A 19,857-nucleotide genomic window follows, 5' to 3' on the forward strand; every position below is an offset into this window, starting at 1 on the left:
GAGAAGCAGAAGACCCCGCTTTGGTCTGCAGTCCAGCCCAGTGCAGTGTTGGTAGAGAAACCTATACAGGAGCTGAGCTGCAGAAGGTAAGACGCTGTTTCAGTGTTCCCCAGCGGTTCCTCTGATATAAACCCCTGAACACGTGTCTGGACGGTGGTCAGCGCTAGCAGAGCGTCCAGGAGCCTGATGGCCTCGTTCAGCTGTTCCCAGCCCACGTCCTGCGGTGCTTCACTAAGCAGAACGTCTCAGTTTGGCCAGATGTCCTAAGCACAAAGTCAAGCCTGTCCAGTCGGAAACGAGCTGATGGGACGTTCTTATGGGCCAGTCTTTATCTTTGGGTTTAGGTTATCTGGCTAACCCTGTTCTGTGAAGAATGCCCACCCCCAAAAAAACCTGAGAACCACATGCTCTGCCCATCTTTGTTTTGCTTACTTCAGCGCACATGTTCCAGCACAAGAGGAGCGTGTTAATGAGTTGGGTCAGATGTTAGGGGATAAGGGAAAGCATGACTGTGCTTAAAAGACCATTAGACCCATTAGAAATAAAACCTGATGGATTTCTAATGGGATTTGGTTTTAATGGCCACCTTTAGTTTCTTGTAGGACTGTCTTTCCCAACCCTGGTCCTGGAGGCCCACTGTTCTGCACATCTTCGTGCCTTGTCCAGCTTTAACACGGTCACTTCTGCCCAGCATTGGGCTGATTAGTTGAATTAGGTGTTTTGGGAGCAGAGAAAACAGTGAAAAGTGCAGGACGGTGGGCCTCCAAGACCAGGGCTGAGAAACCCTGCCATGGGACACCTTCAGATCTTCTTAGGAAACGATCAGCTGCATCTAGGCCCAGAACCAGAACACCTGTCAAACCATTAGAGTCCTTTCCACGGTGATCTCAACCCATCAGGACAACACCTAGTGACTATTGGACACCACCAGGAACCGGTAGAAACTTTAAATGGTCTCTGTGGTGGTTTTTATTTTTCCCAACATGAAAAACTATGTACCGTGCGAGGTGTTGGGGGGTGTAGTGCGTGTCGTGTGTTCGTCCCGGTTCGGTCCCGAGTCTTACGGAGAATACGCGGTACGAACGTGATGCGGAACCAAAGTTCACAAACGCGGGTTCCACCCGGAAACTTTTTAAGCTGTAAGCCGTTAGCGAGTTAGCAGCATGCTATGCTAAGCTCGACTCAAACGCACGAGCGCCTGACCGAGTCACTCTGTGGCGCGCGCAGACGACTCAGGAGCTTTTCTCAATCCAGCTGTGGGAACATCTCAGGATAGCAGCGAATTACGAGAGCGAGGGAGAGAGAAATGAGGAAGGGAAGAAGGCTAGCTTAGCTGGCTGTATCTGCTGTGCCTCCTCACCAGCAGGGGTCTTTCCCTCGGTCTTCTCTGGGGAGGGCTGGGCTTAAGTATAGCCTAGGTCAGGGGTCTTTCATTAAAATTCATTGAGGTCCAGTTAGAGGAATAACCTAAAGCGAAGGTCCAGAACATCATAATGTCCATGACTCAGTGCCATGTACTGTTTACTGAAGTAGATGAGTAGGAATATCAACATCTTATACAGTCGACAGCTGAATATCAGATCAAATAAAGTCCAGTTGAGTCAGATTTCAACAATATTTACTGAATATCAGATCAAATAAAATCCAGTTGACTCAGATTTCAAAAACATTTACTGAACATCAGATCAAATAAAGTACAGTTCGGTCGGATTTCAACAACATTTACTGAATATCAGATCAAATAAAGTCCAGTTCGGTCAGATTTCAACAACATTTACTGAACATCAGATCAAATAAAGTCCAGTTCGGTCAGATTTCAACAACATTTACTGAACATCAGATCAAATAAAGTCCAGTTCGGTCAGATTTCAACAACATTTACTGTCAGTTTTCTCTTTTTAGATCATGTCATGTGGAATAACTTCCCTCTGACTCACTTTCTTCTCTGACTGCTGTTCCTTGGCTCATCCTTGGTAAAAGCTAGAAAAACTATGCCGATTAAAATAAGACCACCCAGTCAAAATGAAGTAATTCTCCATAGTTTATCGGTTGTAGGTCCAGGTCCACATAGGACAACATCCGGGTCTGGACTCAGACCGCAGTCCGTCTATTAGTGACCTCTGGCCTAGGTGGAACAAACTAAATCAACTCCTCCTAATACTCATAGAAATATGAGCGATGTGAGAATATTTAACTGTTTATATTTTACTGCTCAATTTCAGACCTTGATTTTTGGGCCACAGTTTGGTTCAGACCTCGATTTTTGGGCCACAGTTCAGGTTTTCTGTTTGTTTTTGGTGGATGAATAAGGAAAAAAGTTCAATCACTTCTAGGTTTTATTAAATCACCAACAATTTGGAACACTAAATATGGTAGATTAACTCCACAAATTTTGTAAATAAAAATAAATAAAATAATGAATTTTGTGAAGTACATGTTATAGGTAGTAGAGATTGTATGGGCTAAAATTTATATCGCAGTGTAATCAAGATTACTGATGGTTTTAGTATATATCACAGTTTACCCTATTGATGTATATTTGTTTTTCAATTAAAACCATTTTGGAGGCTTTAGTAAGCCTGTTTTGTAGAGTAACGATGGCGTATTATTCTGGATGTTCCTTCACTTCTTATAAGAACTGTAGCTGTGCGCAAGGGTATCTGGCTAGCCTCCATGGTAGGCTAATGGCTAACGGCCAACCCCAAAAGACTGGCTTTTCCTTCCGCTCTCTTTTTTCCCCTTTAACTGAGTAACTCGTTACAGTCTGATGTTGCTCCATTGATGGCGATTTGAATTAATTTACCTCAGGCTGCAGCTCCCTACCCGAGAGGTGAGGCAGGCAGTGTGTTCTGCCCTCAGTTTCAATTTCACATTATTTGTATACCAGTTGTGTGTGTACCAGTATAACGTTAATGACAGAAGAGAATTTAAACTCGTATGTGGCCCACTACGAGCCACAGCGTTAACTGTGAAATAAAAAATCAGTTTTGCTACATTAGTAAAGTAATGAGGGCTCAACAGGCTGCACCTGCTGTTGGTTTGTGGGTAGAGGGGTGGTGTAATACATTGTAACGAGACATGGGAGCGCAGATGTTTGTATCATGGCTTCAGAATCGTTACACCTCTACTGTTTTCTGTTGTACCCAGTTCATACCAAACTGTGATGTACTAACCAAACAGTGGCATCTGTGTACTATAACCATTCTATGGATCAGGTATCACCAATTCGTCTGCCGTGGTTAAGTAATGTTTGGCTTAATTTCTTGAAAGTTTGTACCAAATCTTAGATGGTCTGGGAGGCTTTTACTGACCAAGCTTGACATTTATATCTGATCATTTTGTTCGATTATTTAGATGATTTTGTTTTTATTTTGCATAAAGCTAAATGAATACAGAACTTTCTTGTTACAGTTGCTATAAATTCTGTCATATTTCTGAGTTCTGAATATTTTTATTCTTTTCTCTTCTAGGGTACTGCTCCCATTGTTCCCATTCTTCCACTTTCTGGAATAAAAAACACATTTGGAGATTCCATCAAGAGGAACTTTAGACTGCTGAAAACAGGAATTGTTCAGTATAAGAACATGGCATCTGAAAAAGATTCCAGTGCTCAGCAAACATCCACTGGTGTTATCCACACTAACACATCTTGCAGAAGAATGCAGAACAGCAAGAGAAAGGCGAGAAGTCACCACTGCTTGGTGTGTGGAAAGAGTTTTACTCGGCAAAGTAATCTCCAACAACACCAGCTTATTCACACAGGAGAGAAGCCGTATCAGTGCTGTGACTGTGGGAAGAAATTTAGTCGGCAGAGTAACCTCCAGCAACACCAGCTCATTCATGCGAGAGAGCAGCCGTATCAGTGCTCTGATTGCGGGAGGGCTTTTAACGTCATGGATAATCTCAAAAAACACCAGCGCATTCACTCTGGAGAGAAGTCGTATCTCTGCTCAGACTGTGGGAAGAGTTTTATTTATCTGAGCATTTTCAAAATGCACCAGCGCATTCACAGAGGCGAGAAATCGTATCGCTGCTCAGAGTGTGGAAAGAGCTTTAGTTACGAGAGTATCTTCAAAATACACCAGCGCATTCACACGGGAGAGAAATCGTACCACTGCTCGGAGTGTGGGAAGATTTTTGTTTATCAGAGTATGTTCAAAATGCACCAGCGCGTCCACAGAGGCGAGAAGAAGCATCACTGCTCATACTGTGGAAAGAGTTTTACCTACGAGAGCATTTTCAAAATACACCAGCGCTTTCATACGGAAGAGAAGCCGTATCAGTGCTCAGAGTGTGGAAGGAGTTTTACTTCATGGAGTAATCTGCAAGAACACCAGCGCATTCACGCGAGAGAGAAACCGTATCGCTGCTCAGACTGCGGGAAGAGTTTTACTCAGCAGAAGCTTTTCCAGGTACACCAGCGTGTTCACACAGGAGAGAAACCGTATCGCTGCTCTGAGTGTGGTAAGACTTTCATTTCACGGAGTAACCTGAAAGAACACCAGCGCATGCATACAGGAGAAAAACCGCATTGCTGCTCAGACTGCGGGAAGACTTTTACTCAGCAGAAGCTCCTCTACATACACCAGCGTGTTCACACAGGAGAGAAACCGTATCGCTGCTCGGAGTGCGGAAAGAAATTTAACCATCACAGTAATCTCCTACAACACCAGCGAGTCCACACCGGAGAGAAGCCGTATCCCTGCTCGGAATGTGGCAGGAGTTTTAGTCGACACAGTAATCTCCAAAGACACCAGCGCATTCACACTGGAGAGAAACCGTATCACTGCTCAGAGTGCGGAAAGAGTTTTAATCAGCTGGGTATTCTCCAGCAACACCAGCGTGTCCACACGGGAGAGAAGCCGTATCAGTGCTCGGACTGTGGAAAGAGCTTTAATCAGCAGAGCAGTCTCCAGTCGCACCAGTACGCTCACACGGGAGAGACGCCGTTTCACTGTTCAGAGTGTGGGAAAAGTTTTTCAAGCAGAAATAGTCTAATGACGCACAAGCGCATTCACACAGGAGCGATGCCGTATCGCTGCTCGGAGTGTAAACGGAGTTTCAGGCATTCCAATTCCTTAAAGAGACACAAATGCCCTTAGAGGAAGCCAGAAGCTCATGACTTAGCCGCAGAACCATGACATTTTTATTATGTTTATCTTACATGTTGTAACCTGCAATTTAAATCGTTTCTACAGAGTTTTAAGTTTGAGGGAAGGTGCTTTTAAAGGGACTAAAGTAAACTCTGAAGCCAAGAGTCAGAGACTGTTACTTTTTATTGGTTTCTCAGTTTGAGAAATGAAATAGACACAGCCCGTGTGCAAATTGCAGGCTCCCAATAACATTTCAAATCTCACTTGTTATAATAATTATTACAAAATTGTAATAGCTGCTGTTCTCATTGCAGGTTTGTTATGAGGATTTTTGTTGCCTTTTTCAGTTTAACTGAGGATCATTTGCATTATCTAAATCGCCATATTATTTAGTCACGTTTTCTATGTAAGACACGTTTAAACTTACATTCACTGTAAACCAGTATATGGGCTAATATGGTATGGTGTTTTCACTTATGCCTAAACGTGAAGTGAAATAGCAGGGAAAAAAAAGTTGGACTCGTTTTCTAAGTCTGTTTTGTTGATGTAGCTTCACAAAAGTGAAAGTCTTTCACCTTTCACTGCACAATATTCTCAACATCCATGTTTATATTTGAATAAAACCTTAAAAGTCTGTCAACAATTGTCCTGATCTATAAGTTTATTGGTATAAGGAATGACAAGCATTTAAAAGACTTGTGTGAGCAGTGCTGCATGTACTGAGTCATTGCTAGTAGAAGGTTGGACTCCCTTCTGCCTTCAGAACTGCCTTAATTCTTCGTGGCAGACTTTCAAGAAGGTGTTGGAAACATTCCTGAGATGTTGGTTGGTTATTTGAGTTCCTGTTGCCTTTCTATCATCTGGAACCAGTCTGCCCATTCTCCTCTGACCTCTCACATCAACAAGGCATTTTCGTCCACACAACTGACCGCTCACTGGATATTTCCTCTTTTTCTGACAGTTCTCTGTAAACCCTAGAGATGGTTGTGCATGAAAATCCCAGTAGATCAGCAGTTTCTGAAATACTTAGACCAGCCCGTCTGGCACCAACAACCACGCCACGTTCAAAGTCACTTAAATCCCCTTTCTTCCCCGTTCTGATGCTCGGTCTGCACTTCAGCAAGTTGTCTTGACCACCTCTTCATGCCTAAATGCAGTGAGTTGTGGCCGTGGCCCTTTTTTATATATATATAAAGAATTCTTTGGTAATGAAACTGAATCTGTAGCACCAAATTCTCTTCGTAGGGTTTATCAAAACAGTCCTTCCAGGTAGAAACATTTTCTTCATGGGTTCTTTAGTAAAAAAGTGGTTCTGAACCATGAACCCTCAAATAACCCTTTGCATGTCTAGAGTTCTTTACAGAGAATGTGCTGTAGATGGTTCTATATAGAACTTTTATTTTTCAAAAGGGCAAAAATTTTCTGTTTTTAGTGTCAAGCTTGTAACAGAAGAAAAAGAAAAGTTCTATACAGAACCGTCTATAGCAAATTCATGCACATTTTCCATCGATCCATGATGCAAAGAATCATGTAAAGGATTCTTTGAGTGTTCATGGCTCTACATAGAACCCTTTTGCAATTGTGAACACATCACTGAATTAGCATTTTCACATTTGCACTTGAATTTGAATAAAGTACAGAATATGCTGCCAGAAATTAGTCCAAATGACTCAATAAATTAAACAAAACCAGACACGTTGCAGGTCCTCAGGCTCCTCAGCTTTTATATTGTCATTGATTTTGTTGCTGCCATTCAAATCCGATGGTTTACTCTTAAATTTGTGTAGGAATATTCATCTTTCTGCATTACGCCACAGTTTGACCTAAAGCAAGTTAGAAAAGAAATGAATTTTGCACAATATATGCACACAATAATTCAGACATCTTCATTAGTGTGTACAACGGGATAAGACTGTCTCAGAGTTTGGCCTTTTTTTACACTGTTAGAAGTAAAAGTACCATGCAGGTACATGATTCGTTCTTCAAGGTACAAACAGTGTAAATGATCCCTCGAAGGTTGTACAGTAGGTTCTAAGGTCTGATTGTGGAGCTTAAATCAGGTTCTCCAGGTGAAAAGTTGGTATGTGTTCCTTTTCATAACCGAATGTTTTAAAACAGGACAGTAGAATAAAAGCCTGGAGGCGAGGCAGGTTGTGTGGAGTCAGTACAGCTTAGAGCATATCACTTCAGTGGATGATGGTTCAGTTATGTTCCCTGACTAAAGGCACTGAGACGTACCCCTGAAGGTACCACCACAGTGACAGCGTCGTACCTTTTTTCTGAGAGGGTACATTAGTCAGTTTCTTGTGTAGATGAACTAGTCCATTTGAGTCATATTGCAAAATCAATGACGCAGCCAAATAGACTATGTTGCTGAAAGTATGCGGCCTTCTGCCTCCACACATATGAACTCGAGTGACATCCCATTCTTAATCCATAGGGTTTAATATGATGTCGGCTCACCCTTTGCAGTTACAACAGCTTCAACTCTTCCGGGAAGGCTTTCCACAAGGGTTAGGAGCGTGTTTATGGGAATTTAATAGGGAAAGTATTTTCAGGATTACAGGAACATCAGAAAAGGAAATGTAATGAACAGAATGGAGGAAGTTTTCCAAATGGGATCTTAAGGAGGTCTACAATGTCAGCCAGTGGCCGTGCGAAGTCCCACCCCAGTCCAGGTGGTGGCGGTAAAGGCGTGTAAGAGTGGTCAGTGTTGTTTGAGGAACAGGAGCCGAGCTAACCGAGCCAACAGAGCTAACCGAGCCAACAGAGCTAACCGAGCTGGGGCGGTCATTAAACTCCTGCCTGATCGTTTTACACCTTGTATTTCATCAACTCCTGGACGAGGTGATGGCTTTTTGGAAAGTGGAGTGAAAACAGGTAAAAATTCACGGACCGGCCAGACGTTCTGGGTGATGGTACTGACGCTACCCTGTGTGTTCCCGGTTGTTATCTTGGCGAAGTTCATCTCATTAAGGATTAATATGTCCATATTTGAGAGTGTAGCTCGTTTTCGTGATGAGTTACGCTCCAGTAAAGTCACAGTGTGTGTTTCAGAAGGTGAGTGTATGGTCAGAACCTGTGGACACTGACCTGCTGTGAGTTTCGTTATAAGGAGAGTTCATTTAGTCCTGTTTAACTGATTTAGTGCAGCACTGTATGACACGTACTGAATAAAAATCACTGCTTTCAGGTTTTAAATGTTGCACTACTGCTTCTCTTTTCTCCCTTCCAGCTGAGCAGGTGTCTGAAAAAAATAAATGTCAGATAATGGATCATGGAAGGTTTTAAAGTGTGGTAGAATTATATATTTTTCATATTGCCCACCTCTCTTTATTAATATATATATATATATATATATATATATATATATATATATATATATATATATATATATATAAAAACTCATATCTCCAAAATGGCAACTATACAGGAGAAGGGAAATCATACAGTACTTTCAATGTAAGTCAATGGAACCAGAATTGGTTCTTCATGAAATGGAATCTTCATGAAATGTACACACCATATAAAGGCCAACATGTATTTTCAAATTATGTCAAAAACTGAAAATAGACAAAAATACAGATACAAAGTATAAAATTTTGTTCTTACAACAGCAATAAAAAAATTATATATACACATTTATGTATAAATATTATACATTTAATGCAAAATGGAAATGATGTGCAGAGAGACGTGTTATGTTACACACAGTGTAAACGGTGTGAAAATACAGTGACGATAATAATAATTTTGCATGTATCTCATCTGTAAAAATCTTTTGAAGGTGTATTAAACAGTACATGCACAATGCGATACAGACCATGATTCTAGTTTTTCAGCGGATTCTATTATTGTTGTTGTTGTTCTTTTGTTTTTTGCTTGATAATGGTTTAAATGAAGAAGTATATCTTTTCACCAAATCAAAAAAGGAGAGAAATCTGCAATCAAGAAATGCAGTCCTCGTTTATTTTAACATTGTACAAAAGCTCACAATATTGTTGTTTGGAAGGCAGAGAGAAATGCATGGGGAAATGGCAAAGTGTGGCATGAGACTGTGAAATTAGTGCTACGTTAATGAGAGCTGGCAGCCTTGATAACACCAGCATCGCCAGGTCCACCGCACTGTTTAACACTTGTCACTAGCTGTTGTTGTTATGATTTGACCTTAATGAAGTGAAATTCATGACGTTGGCAATACATTAGACCAGAGGTGCACAACTCCGGTCCTGGAGGGCCGGTGTCCGGCGCAGTTTGGAGGTTTCCCTGCTGAAACACGCCCACTTAACCTGGCAGTTATTAGATAAGTGTAATCAGATGTGTTGGTGCAGGTAAATCACCAAACTGTGCTGGACACCAGCACCCTTGAATTAGACGATATGCTGTATCCCTCTATGTTCCAGCAGGAAACGGGTTGATGCACATTAAAAAAGTTTTTTATTCGCTTGTTCTCCAGGGAAGCTATAGCGCTTCTTCCGTGGTACCACCAAAAGAACATCTGATGCATTGTTGTTTGAGTGAGTCAGAGTTTTGAATATTTCTCTGTTTTTGTCTTTGTTCCTAGTGTCTACTTTCTGACACAGTTCAAAATTTTAACTGCGGGACAGCCATCAGAAGATGATGCCAAGGGAAGCAAGCCAGATGCCTGAAATCGGGAGAAATTGCGCCCGAGAATATGGCGCCTAGAACCCACTCCAGCAGTCAACAAGAATCACATCTCACGAGCATATGGAGAAACATACAGGCAAGGAGAGACCCCACCACTGCTCCGACTGTGGAAAGAGTTTTCATCGACAGAGCACTCTGAAGAGACACCGGCGCATTCACACCGGCGAGAAGCCGTATCAGTGCTCAGAGTGCGGGAAGACTTTTACTCAGAAGAGTAATCTGGGACAGCACCAGCACATTCACACGGGAGACAAACCGTATCGCTGCCCAGACTGCGGGAAGAGTTTTAATCGGCATAGTCTCCTCCAGCTACATCAGCGTTTTCACACGGGAGAGAAACTGTATTACTGCTCGGAGTGCGGGAAGAGTTTTAATCAACATATTAATCTCCAAAAACACCAGCGCATCCACACTGGAGAGAAGCCGTATCACTGCTCAGAGTGCTGGAAGAGTTTCACTAATCAGAGCCACCTCAGAGACCACCAGCGCATCCACACAGGAGAGCAGCCGTATCACTGCTCAGAGTGTGGGAGGAGTTTTAACCGACAGAGTAGCCTCCAAAGACACCAGCGCGTTCACAGAGCAGAGAAACCAGATCACTGCTCTGAGTACGAGAAGAACTTTTCCCTGCAGACTATGTTTCAACAAGACGAGCATGTTCACACAGAAGATGGGCCGTATTAAGGCTTTGTACTTCGGGAGATGTTCAGGCATATGAGTATCTTCAACACATAGGGGTGCACATAAAGGAACATGAGAACAGTTAACATAAATTGTGTATACTTTGGTTTGTGATGTAAGTAATAGTTTTGGAAAAGGTTCTGTGAATGTAGTAGATCATCCAAGACATATTTGGCCCCTGAAGTTTGCCAATTTAGTTTTGCACTGGAGCTTCAAGGCCACCATCGTGGAAATTGCATGCCTTAATTCTAACACGCTAGTCTTCATTGGAAAAACTCATGTATTAAAGCCCTTGGGTAAATGAATGAATACGCCAGAAGACCAGATGACGTACTTTTTTAAAATGATCTTCACATTCTTAACAGCCCAACCACTGAAAGGCTCTTTAAGTTTGGTTGTCACTACGTTTCTAAGCCGCTTCTCCTTCTGGGTCACGGGGTGGTGCTGGAGCCTATTCCAGCTGTCACTGGGCAGAAGGTAGGATACACCCTGGATAGGTCGGCGTCACTACATGATTTTTTAAAAGTTTGTTGTCTTTTTGTTGTGAAGGCGCTCGTGCTAGATAACAAGGCCAAGAGAGAGAGTAACACACATAATGAGATTCAGGTATGAATTAAGATCTCAAACTTCCAGATCTCCTCAGATCACCACACAAACAAAGTTAACCTTACTGGAGCTGTTTGTGCTTTTCTGCACAGTAAAAGCTCAAACTGGGGCTTAATATTGGGTTGAGAAGTGAGAGCTGGAGATGTATTTCACTACAGACTGGCAGCTGAGCTGAAACTGTAGAAATGGTGACCTGATCTGGACCAGCATTAAAGACATGATGTCGTCTCTCTTCTGCCTGTGTTTTACACTCAGCTCCTCTGTTTCCGCTCCACTGTTCAGGCGTGTCTCCTGTCTCTCCGCTCTTCCAGCTCTCTGATTGGATGTTATTTGAATCACTGGCTGACCTTCTCTCACTGCAGGACTCTTGAACATTTCGAGTGGTAAATATCAAACGTCTGATAATATCAAAGGGTCTCCGATCACATCAGAGTTCTGTTGTAGAGATAAAGATTCACTTCTTTCTGCTTTCGCCAGATCATCCAACTACCAGATCACTTCGTGTCAAGCTCCTGACGTGGAAAATCACTTCAGATTGTGAAAAAAATTGACATAAGGTGCAAATCGGCCTCAAAGTGGGAACGAAAATCACATAGAGTAGGCCCAGCCTAAGCAGTTCAAACTTGTGTTTATAAGGGTTTTCATCTCCTCCTCGACATTGTGGCTAAAGTTGAGATGAGAACTTGCTTCTGCTCCTTTCTGAACCGTCCTACCAGACTTGGTGATGCTGCTCTGGTAGTGTAACTGGATTCTCCATCATTGTGTAACTGAGTGAAAGGTGATTTTATTCAGGCATTTTTGAAGCCTTGGGCCTGATTGAGAATGACTTACAGACACCATTAAGAAGTGCATGAGGGACAGATGCAGATATCGTCTCTGTTAACTGGACTTAACCAATGATATTGTGCTTATTTATGCTTGTGGACCAATGCAAATCTACAGCTGGCCTAATTTGCATATCATTTGATCAATGGTTTACGTGCTCTGTCTGAGTCAGAGCTGGATAGTGAGAAAACCCCCATCTCATGCTTGTCTTTCTCTCCAATGGTTTGGACTTTTAGCATGCTGATTTGTTTTGTTGTATTTTAAATGGTTTTATGTGTGAGCGTATGCATCATTTATGTGTTTTTGCTTCCTGTAACAATTCCTGTAAATGTGAAAATTGCTTTTCTAGTAAATTTTACTTTTAAATGAATCCAAATGGGTTTAAAGTTCTCTCCTTCCTTCGCTTTTTGCTGTAAACCACAATCTTTTTTTTTACCTTGCCTGACAGAACTGTTTGAGATTGTGTGATAAAGGCCAAAGATGGGGAGGATGCTAGAGAATACTCATTCCCCAAAGCTGTCTAGGGTGAAGGGAAGAATGGTAGGCAGACTGGCTGAGGATGACCAACAGGTAAGAGGTAAGATAAGGTTTTTACATATTACTTTTGACAATAAACTTTGTCTTGAAGCCTTTGAAGACTAGAACTAATTGGGTTCTTTCTGTAGCACTGAATGAAAGTTCCTTTCTTTACTGGAAGTTCTTGAGCAAAATGCCTCCGTTCTCTCAGGTTTGATCAGTGAACTCCACCACCTGAGAGTTTCATCTCTTACCACAGCTACTCAACATTATTCATTCAGTCATGGGACTCATAGCAGGGAACACCAGAATGGTTCAATGTGTTCTTTTTATCCATCATTGGTGCTTTTTGAGGTGTGTTTTAGGTAACTATAGTTCTGGAGGACCAATGAACTGACTGAAGTGCAGCTTTCTGACACTGGGCAGTATGTTCAGCCTTCTTGCAGTCATAATGAAAATATCAGTATTTATGCAGCATCTGTCATAACATGACATCACAAATGAACAGTAAAAAAACAGCAAGTCACTATACACAAAACTGCAAACAGCAGAGTACAATAAAAAATTATTTTATAATAAGATTTTTTTGTTGAAAATGAAAGATAAAGGAGTACTTCCCTACGTTTGATCGTCTACTGTATCCAGTCAACTGCTTTCACATGTGAACCAAACCTGATAAATATGTGATCACAAAAACAAACAGGCTGTTTACATGAACTACAGCCAAATCGGACCATGTTGGAATATGGGTGGGTTTAAAACTAGAGGTCTCAGTGTGAAGCTCCCCCCAGTCCAGGTGGTGGTGCTAGCTGCATATCTGTGCTTCACCAACTCCAGTAAAGCAGAGAAGCAGAGGATCCTGCTATGCTGAGCAGTCAGTCTACTGAGCTGGACTCCTGGAGGTCCTGAAGGTCCTGAAGGTGGAGCGAAAATCAACCCTGTTCTGGTTCTTTATGGTCATTTTACACTGTGTTTCCTTAACTCTCTGTGGAGATGTTGGCTTTTTGGAAAGCAGGGAGAAAATAGGAAAACACGAAGCTGCCCTTTGGCCAGACTGAGCTGAGTGAGGTTAGTAATGTGAGCCTTTGTGTTTGGTTTTGGTTTGATAGTATTTTGATCTGGTGAAGTGCATCTTATTAACATGTCTGTATATATTTTTATAGAATTTCCATGATTTGCTCAATTTGAGTGGTAAGTAATGTTCTGATCTGCACTCTTTAAAAAAAGATGGTTCTTTAGTAAAGGGAATAGCTCTGTTTAGAACCATGAGTTCTTCTGTAGTACCAATTCATGCTTAAATGGATCTTTGCATGTTCTTCAGATTGATTGTATATGGTTGTTACATAGCACCGAAACGGGTTCTGCTATTGTGAAAAGCTTGAAAACAATAGAAGAAACTCTTTTGGTGTTACATGGAACCATTTTCAGAAAGGTTCTATTTAGGTCCATGTACAACATGATCTCCATGTGTTTTTCTTTTCTGTCATCAACTTTTTATTGTGTTTTAGATTGCATTTTACAACAGGGTGGGGAAGGGTTGGGGTAGGCAAGGCAGCCCAGTGACTTACATTATTAGGAATGCACACACATCAAAGATGCTAGACAAATAGAATTCAATTGGAGGCTAAAATTCTTGAATAGAGTCAGAGAAATTCTCCCAATTTCTAATTGTTGACTGCTATGCCTTGCTGAGTTTAGCTGTAAGATATTCCAGGCAAACTATATTTGGAAAGCAAGATATTTATAAGTTGATGCTGACAGATGTGCAGGTGTTAAAAGTGTGAAAATACAACATTGTTTACATACGGAAATGGTCCCATGTGCATACAAATGTGTACTACATGCACTGTAATAGTAATAAGAATACACTGTTAGAAATAAAGGTTCTTTACAGGTACATTTTTAATTAATCAAGGTACAAACAGTGTAAATGTTCCCTTAAAGCTCCAGCAGTGGTTTTAAGGTCCGATTGTGGAGCTTAAATCAGTGTCTCCAGGTGAAAAGTTGGTATTTGTTCCTTTTCATAACCGAATGTTTTAAAACAGAGCAGTAGAGTAAAAGCCTGGAGGGAGGCGGGGTGTGTGGAGTCAGTCCAGCTTAGAACAGATCATTTCATTGATTTATGGTTCAGTTATGTTCCCTGACTGAAAAGACTGAGATGTACCTTTGAGGGTACCTCCCTGGAGACAAAAGGGGCCTGCCCCAGTGACCGTTTCCTACCTTAATTTCTGAAAGTGTAGTAGTAATAATACTTTTTGAATGTGTTTCAATTTAAAAATCTTTTAAAAATATACTGTTTTTAAAATGCGGAACGGGATTCTCAGCAGATTATTTTGTTGCGTTTTGCCTGATAAAGAGCAAATAACAAAACCGCATGGTGATGAAAGCTGATACAGTGCTTGGAGCACTGGTTATTAGGGGTGTGTTGATTCACAAAATTTAATTTGATGCAGTGGCCCTTATTCATCAAGTGCAGTCAAATCTGATCTGAAAATAAGTGCTTGCAGATTTTACCTACTAATTTATCAGTGTCATTTCTGGAGTGTCTGTTTCATTGTTTCCTGGTGCTGTGGATACCTGTACAGCTCCCTTGATCTAAAACACATAGTACGGCAGTGACTAACAGGCTAGTTAATCCAATCTCTTTCACTTGCATTAAATTCAGAGAACACAAAAGTCTGTCGCTGTCAAGTTTTTTTTAATCTGTGAAAGTTGGAGTAGGAAACTAGGATCGTTCAGCTTCATTCAGGAGTTTGGAGAGAAAAGTGTGTGGAATGACTAGCATGACTGTGATGATTGTGTGAGTCTTGGTGCATGAGACTTAGGTTAGGACTAAGTTAGGACTGTTTAATTGAGCAATACAACACTAGAGGGAGTGTGTTATCCTGAAATAACATCATGGTGGCCGTAGATCATCACAGCCGTGATGTTATAGTGATAACTCATTCCTAGAGTGTTTCTACTGCTTTAATACAACAGTTAAATAAATACAGTAAGAAATGAATAAACTGGCCGTGAACGCGGCGTTTATGTTTTAATGTTCAGTTCCTTCCTCCAAATTATAGCTCCTTAACGAGCAGCTTGTTGCTACGTCAGAGTAACGAGCTCCGCCCACTCGCCCAGTTCGTTCTCCAGCTCCACACAAACCGACTGACAGTTTGTTTGGGAAATTAGTGTCGTCTCATCTTCAGAGTCGGACCAAATCAGCTGTCGGTCAGATGTGATCTTAAGTGTCCATTGTCTGTTTGTGGCAAAGTAAGAAGTAAGAACGTTCAGATTGCTTGAGCGCCTCCTACAGCTGTCAAAGTCGTTGCTTAGCAACGGTATCTCAGAGGAGTGATAGTGTTTTGAGAAAAACTCGATGTTATGGTGAAATAACAGCATGGTTAGAACGCTCATCAACTCATCAGCGCACATGGCCAGAACTACCTGTTGTATAACATTTAGCAAGTCCTGATTTTAGACTGATGTTTCCTTTATTAATTAATGAACTGAAAATCATGACCGACTGTAGCCTTAGTTATAACTCCTTAATGTAAATTGCCCATTGTTATTGTTATGTGCTATCCTGTATCCTTCTGCGTTGTCCTGCCTTGCCTGCTGTAAGACACTGTGCCCTACCTTGGCACATGTTTAACCCACATTCTGTAGTAGGGTGCCTTTTTTCAATAGGCTGTCAGGGCAGGAGACCAGCAGAAGATGAGACTTGTTAAAATGCTTTTCACACTAAACTATTTTAACACTTTTATATTTTGTTGCATTTACACTGAGTTTCATTAATGTTTCGGTTTTGCCTTCATCCCTAGTTTCTATGTTCTTACATGGTTGAATTTTCCACATCCCACATTCCACGTTCTTCTCCACAGCACACAGCAAAGATGCTGCCAAGAAGAGCAAGCCAGACAGCGGAAATCCAGGGAGGTTAAATCCGAGAACATGGCATCTAGAACAACCTCAAGTAGTCCACAAATAATCTCTGGTACATTTGACAGAGGAATGCCGAAAAACACTGGCAAGGAGAGACCTCACCGCTGCTCAGACTGCGGGAAGAGCTTTACCAACCAAACTAATCTCAAAATACACCAGCGCATTCACACCGGAGAGAAACTGCATCACTGCTCGTACTGCGGAAGGAGTTTTAATCGACGAAGAACTCTTCAGCAACATCAGCACATCCACACAGGAGATAAGCCCTTTCGGTGCTCGGAGTGCGGGAAGAGCTTTACTCAACTGAATAATCTCAAAATACACCAGCGCACCCACACGGGAGAGAAGCCGTATCACTGCTCGGACTGTGGAAAGAGCTTTAATCGGCAGAGTACTCTTCAGCAACATCAGCACATCCACACAGGAGAGAAGCCGTATCACTGCGCAGAGTGCGGGAAATGTTTTCACAGGCAGAGTCATCTCCAGCAACACCGGCGCATCCACACAGGAGAGAAGCCGTTTCAGTGCTTGGAGTGTGGGAAGAGCTTTACTCAACAGAGTAATCTCCAGCAGCACCGGCACATCCACACAGGAGAGAAGCCGTATGAGTGCGCAGAGTGTGGGAAGAGTTTTAATCGCCATAGTCTCCTCCAACTACATCAGCGCATTCACACGGGAGAGAATCTGTATTACTGCTCGGAGTGTGGGAAGAGTTTTAATCAGCAGAGTAATCTGCAGCAACACCAGCGCATCCACACCGGAGAGAAGCCATATCACTGCTCAGAGTGTTGGAAGAGTTTCACTAATCAGAGCCACCTCCAAGACCACCAGCGCATCCACACGGGAGAGAAGCCGTACGAGTGCTCCGAGTGTGGGAGGAGTTTTAACCGACAGAGTAGCCTCCAAAGACACCAGCGCGTTCACAGAGGAGAGACTCTGTATTAAGGCTTTGTATGTATGTAGGCAGAACTGCAGGCATATGAGTACCTTGAAGCGGAACCGACATGAGTTGAACTTAAATTATGTAACCTTGTTTTTTAGTTTCTCTTTTAAACAGTAGTTCTGCAAAAAAACTAATTTTTCTCCATACGCTAAAAGTAGTCCATCAGCTAAGACATGTTTGGTGCCTGAAGTTTGCCACTTTAGTTTTGTACTGGGGCTTCAATGCAAATGTAGGCTTAGACTGCACCTCTGCCGTCGTGCACACTGAATGTCTAAACGGTCACACCCTCGTCTTCATTAAGAAAACAAGTCATGAATGTGTAAATTCTATGTGTAAACGAATAAATACAGTAGCTAAAGAGAAATCAAAAATAAGAGCTTTTGTATTATCACACCCCTTTTGCGGATTGTAACTTCCACTTATTCTATTTTGTGTCTTTGAGTCCTGTGGTACATTATATGGACAAAGTATGGACACCTCCACATCACACCCCTGGAGCTTCTATGAATCCTGTTCTAAATCCATATGCGATAATATGGAGTTGGTCCCCCTTTGCAGCTACAACAGGTTCCACTATTCTGGGAAGCTTTCTACAAGATTTCAGAGTGTGTTTGTGGGAATTTTTGTCTGTTCATCCAGGAGCATTTGTGAGGTCAGACACTGATGTTGGATGAGGGGGTCTGGCTCACAGTCTCTGTTCTAGTTCATCCTAAAGGTGTTTGATGGGGTTGAGGTCAGGGCTCTGTGAGGGTCAGTCAAGTTCTTCCACACCAAACTCACCCAGCCATGATTTTATTGAGCTGCTTTGTGCTCTGGGTCATGCTGGAACAGAAAAGGTTCTTCTCCAAACTATTTCCACAAAGGTGGAAGTGTACAATTGTCCAAAATGTCTTGGTGCTGAAGCTTTACGACTCCCTTCACTGGAACTAAGGGTTCTAGACCAACCCCTGAAACACAGCGCCATATCATCCCTCCTCCACCAAATTTTACAGCAGGCACAGTGCAGTCAGGCAAGTAATGTTCTCCTGGCAATTGCCAAACCCAGACTCGCCCATCAGACTGACAGATAGAGAAACGTGATTAGTCACTCCACAGAATACGTTTCCGCTGCTCCAGAGTCCAATGGCAGTGCGTTCACACCGCTATGATAGTTGCCACATTTACAGTTACTGAGCTCATCGGTATGACCCTGTACTGCCAGTGTGTATCGAGACTGCAAGGCTATATCCTTAATTTTATCCACCCGTTATCAATGGGTGTGGCTAAAACACCTGAACTCAATAATTAAAAGGGGTGTCCCAATACTTTTGTCTGCATAGCGCATGTTTGTGTGGTGTTTTCTCCTCCTGGACATCATGGTGTGAATGAATGTTTCATGAAAGGGCTATTGTGATAAGATAAGAACTTGCTTTTGCCCATCTCCACGCTGTCCTACCACACTTGGTCTTGTGGCCTCTGGTAGTGGAACTGAATTCTCCATCGTTGTGTAAATGAGTAAGAGGTGATTTTTGTAGAGATTATTTGGGCTCTTTCGAGCCCCTGGGTCTGAATGGGACTGTTACAGATGAGATATTATGAGGGACAGACGTGGAAAACCCTGTTTATTTGGGCTTGTGGATCCAAATCCTCTCTTTTTTCCTTTGCTGCATAATCAGGAATCTTCTTGTCTGCTTGTCTAATTTGCATATAATTCCAATGCATTATAGACTTTGTCTTATTGAGCTCTTTGGAGTTGTAGCATGGTGATTTCTATTTTATTGTAATTTTTGTATTGTTAAGCATTTATATGTATTTGTGTGTGTATATGATGTTCATGATTTTTATCCATTTTCTTTCCCATTTTTGCAGTCCTGTAAATCTGAAATGTTCTTTCTTCTCTTAAATATTACCCTTACACGATCATTCAAATTGATTTGTAATCTTCTGTCAACTTCTAAATGAAACAATGTTGTTCTTCTCATTACTTCCCCTTATCTGAAATGGGCAGTAGACATGTCAATGTTTCAAATGATCAAAGGAGATCCTGTTAGTTAATGACGATATTTAACCTCGACTCGTGTGGAGCTGCACTTGTTTAGTTTCAGCTCCTGAAAGTGTGAAGAAGCTCTCTGGAAAAGTGAAAAAAGAGAAGTCAAAAGCATCCTGGACAATGTCAGAGTTGTGCAAACAATGTGGCGGAATTCCCAAAAAAATGGTGTTTATAGTTTTGATGCAAAAATAATCATGTTGCGTTGTATTCCGTGTGTAACGGCCTTTGCTGTGATAAATTATCTGAGAGAAATGTGTGAGCTTGTATGATGATGATGATGATGATGATAATAATGTATTTATATATGTTTCATATATACTTTCATACATAAACGTTCCAAAGGCTGCTTCGCCAGTCGATTTATGCTTAATTCTGGGAAAATTCAATAAAGCAGCACTTTATGAACTTCAGCTCTGATCTGGAACGCAGTGTCTTAGTGACTCTATATTGCATGGAGATACAAATCAATTAAGAGCTTTTCAAAAGCAAAGCAAACATTTTTTAATTGACACTAAAAACTTTTAACCACTGTAAAGATGCTAAAATGGGTAGAACTAATTGAAGTCTGC

At 41.7% G+C, this 19,857-nt stretch overlaps 1 protein-coding gene across 1 annotated transcript; it reads left to right on the forward strand.

Moving 5' to 3' along the window:
* Nucleotide 1: 1 nt before the first annotated feature.
* On the forward strand, nucleotides 2-17,913 carry LOC108410785 (zinc finger protein 850-like). The gene is made up of 4 exons (XM_037543679.1): nucleotides 2-86; nucleotides 3,471-5,065; nucleotides 9,878-10,334; nucleotides 16,560-17,913. Exons 2-4 carry the CDS (start codon nucleotides 3,585-3,587, stop codon nucleotides 17,259-17,261), a joined length of 2,640 nt encoding a protein of 879 aa, XP_037399576.1. The 5' UTR covers nucleotides 2-86; nucleotides 3,471-3,584; the 3' UTR covers nucleotides 17,262-17,913.
* The last annotated feature ends 1,944 nt before the right edge of the window (nucleotides 17,914-19,857 follow it).

This window comes from Pygocentrus nattereri, chromosome 12, assembly GCF_015220715.1.
Source record: "Pygocentrus nattereri isolate fPygNat1 chromosome 12, fPygNat1.pri, whole genome shotgun sequence".
NCBI classification, from domain to species: Eukaryota; Metazoa; Chordata; class Actinopteri; order Characiformes; family Serrasalmidae; genus Pygocentrus; species Pygocentrus nattereri.

What these genes read in the sequence shown, in the direction of transcription:
- LOC108410785 (XM_037543679.1), top strand. Translation starts at nt 3,585, where the DNA reads ATGGCATCTGAAAAAGATTCCAGTGCTCAGCAAACATCCACTGGTGTT. An exon ending in GAGTGTAAACGGAGTTTCAG is followed by an intron (nt 5,066 to 9,877) that starts GCATTCCAATTC and finishes CTGTGGAAAGAG; the next exon opens with TTTTCATCGACAGAGCACTC. An exon ending in GCCTCCAAAGACACCAGCGC is followed by an intron (nt 10,335 to 16,559) that starts GTTCACAGAGCA and finishes CAGCAACATCAG; the next exon opens with CACATCCACACAGGAGATAA.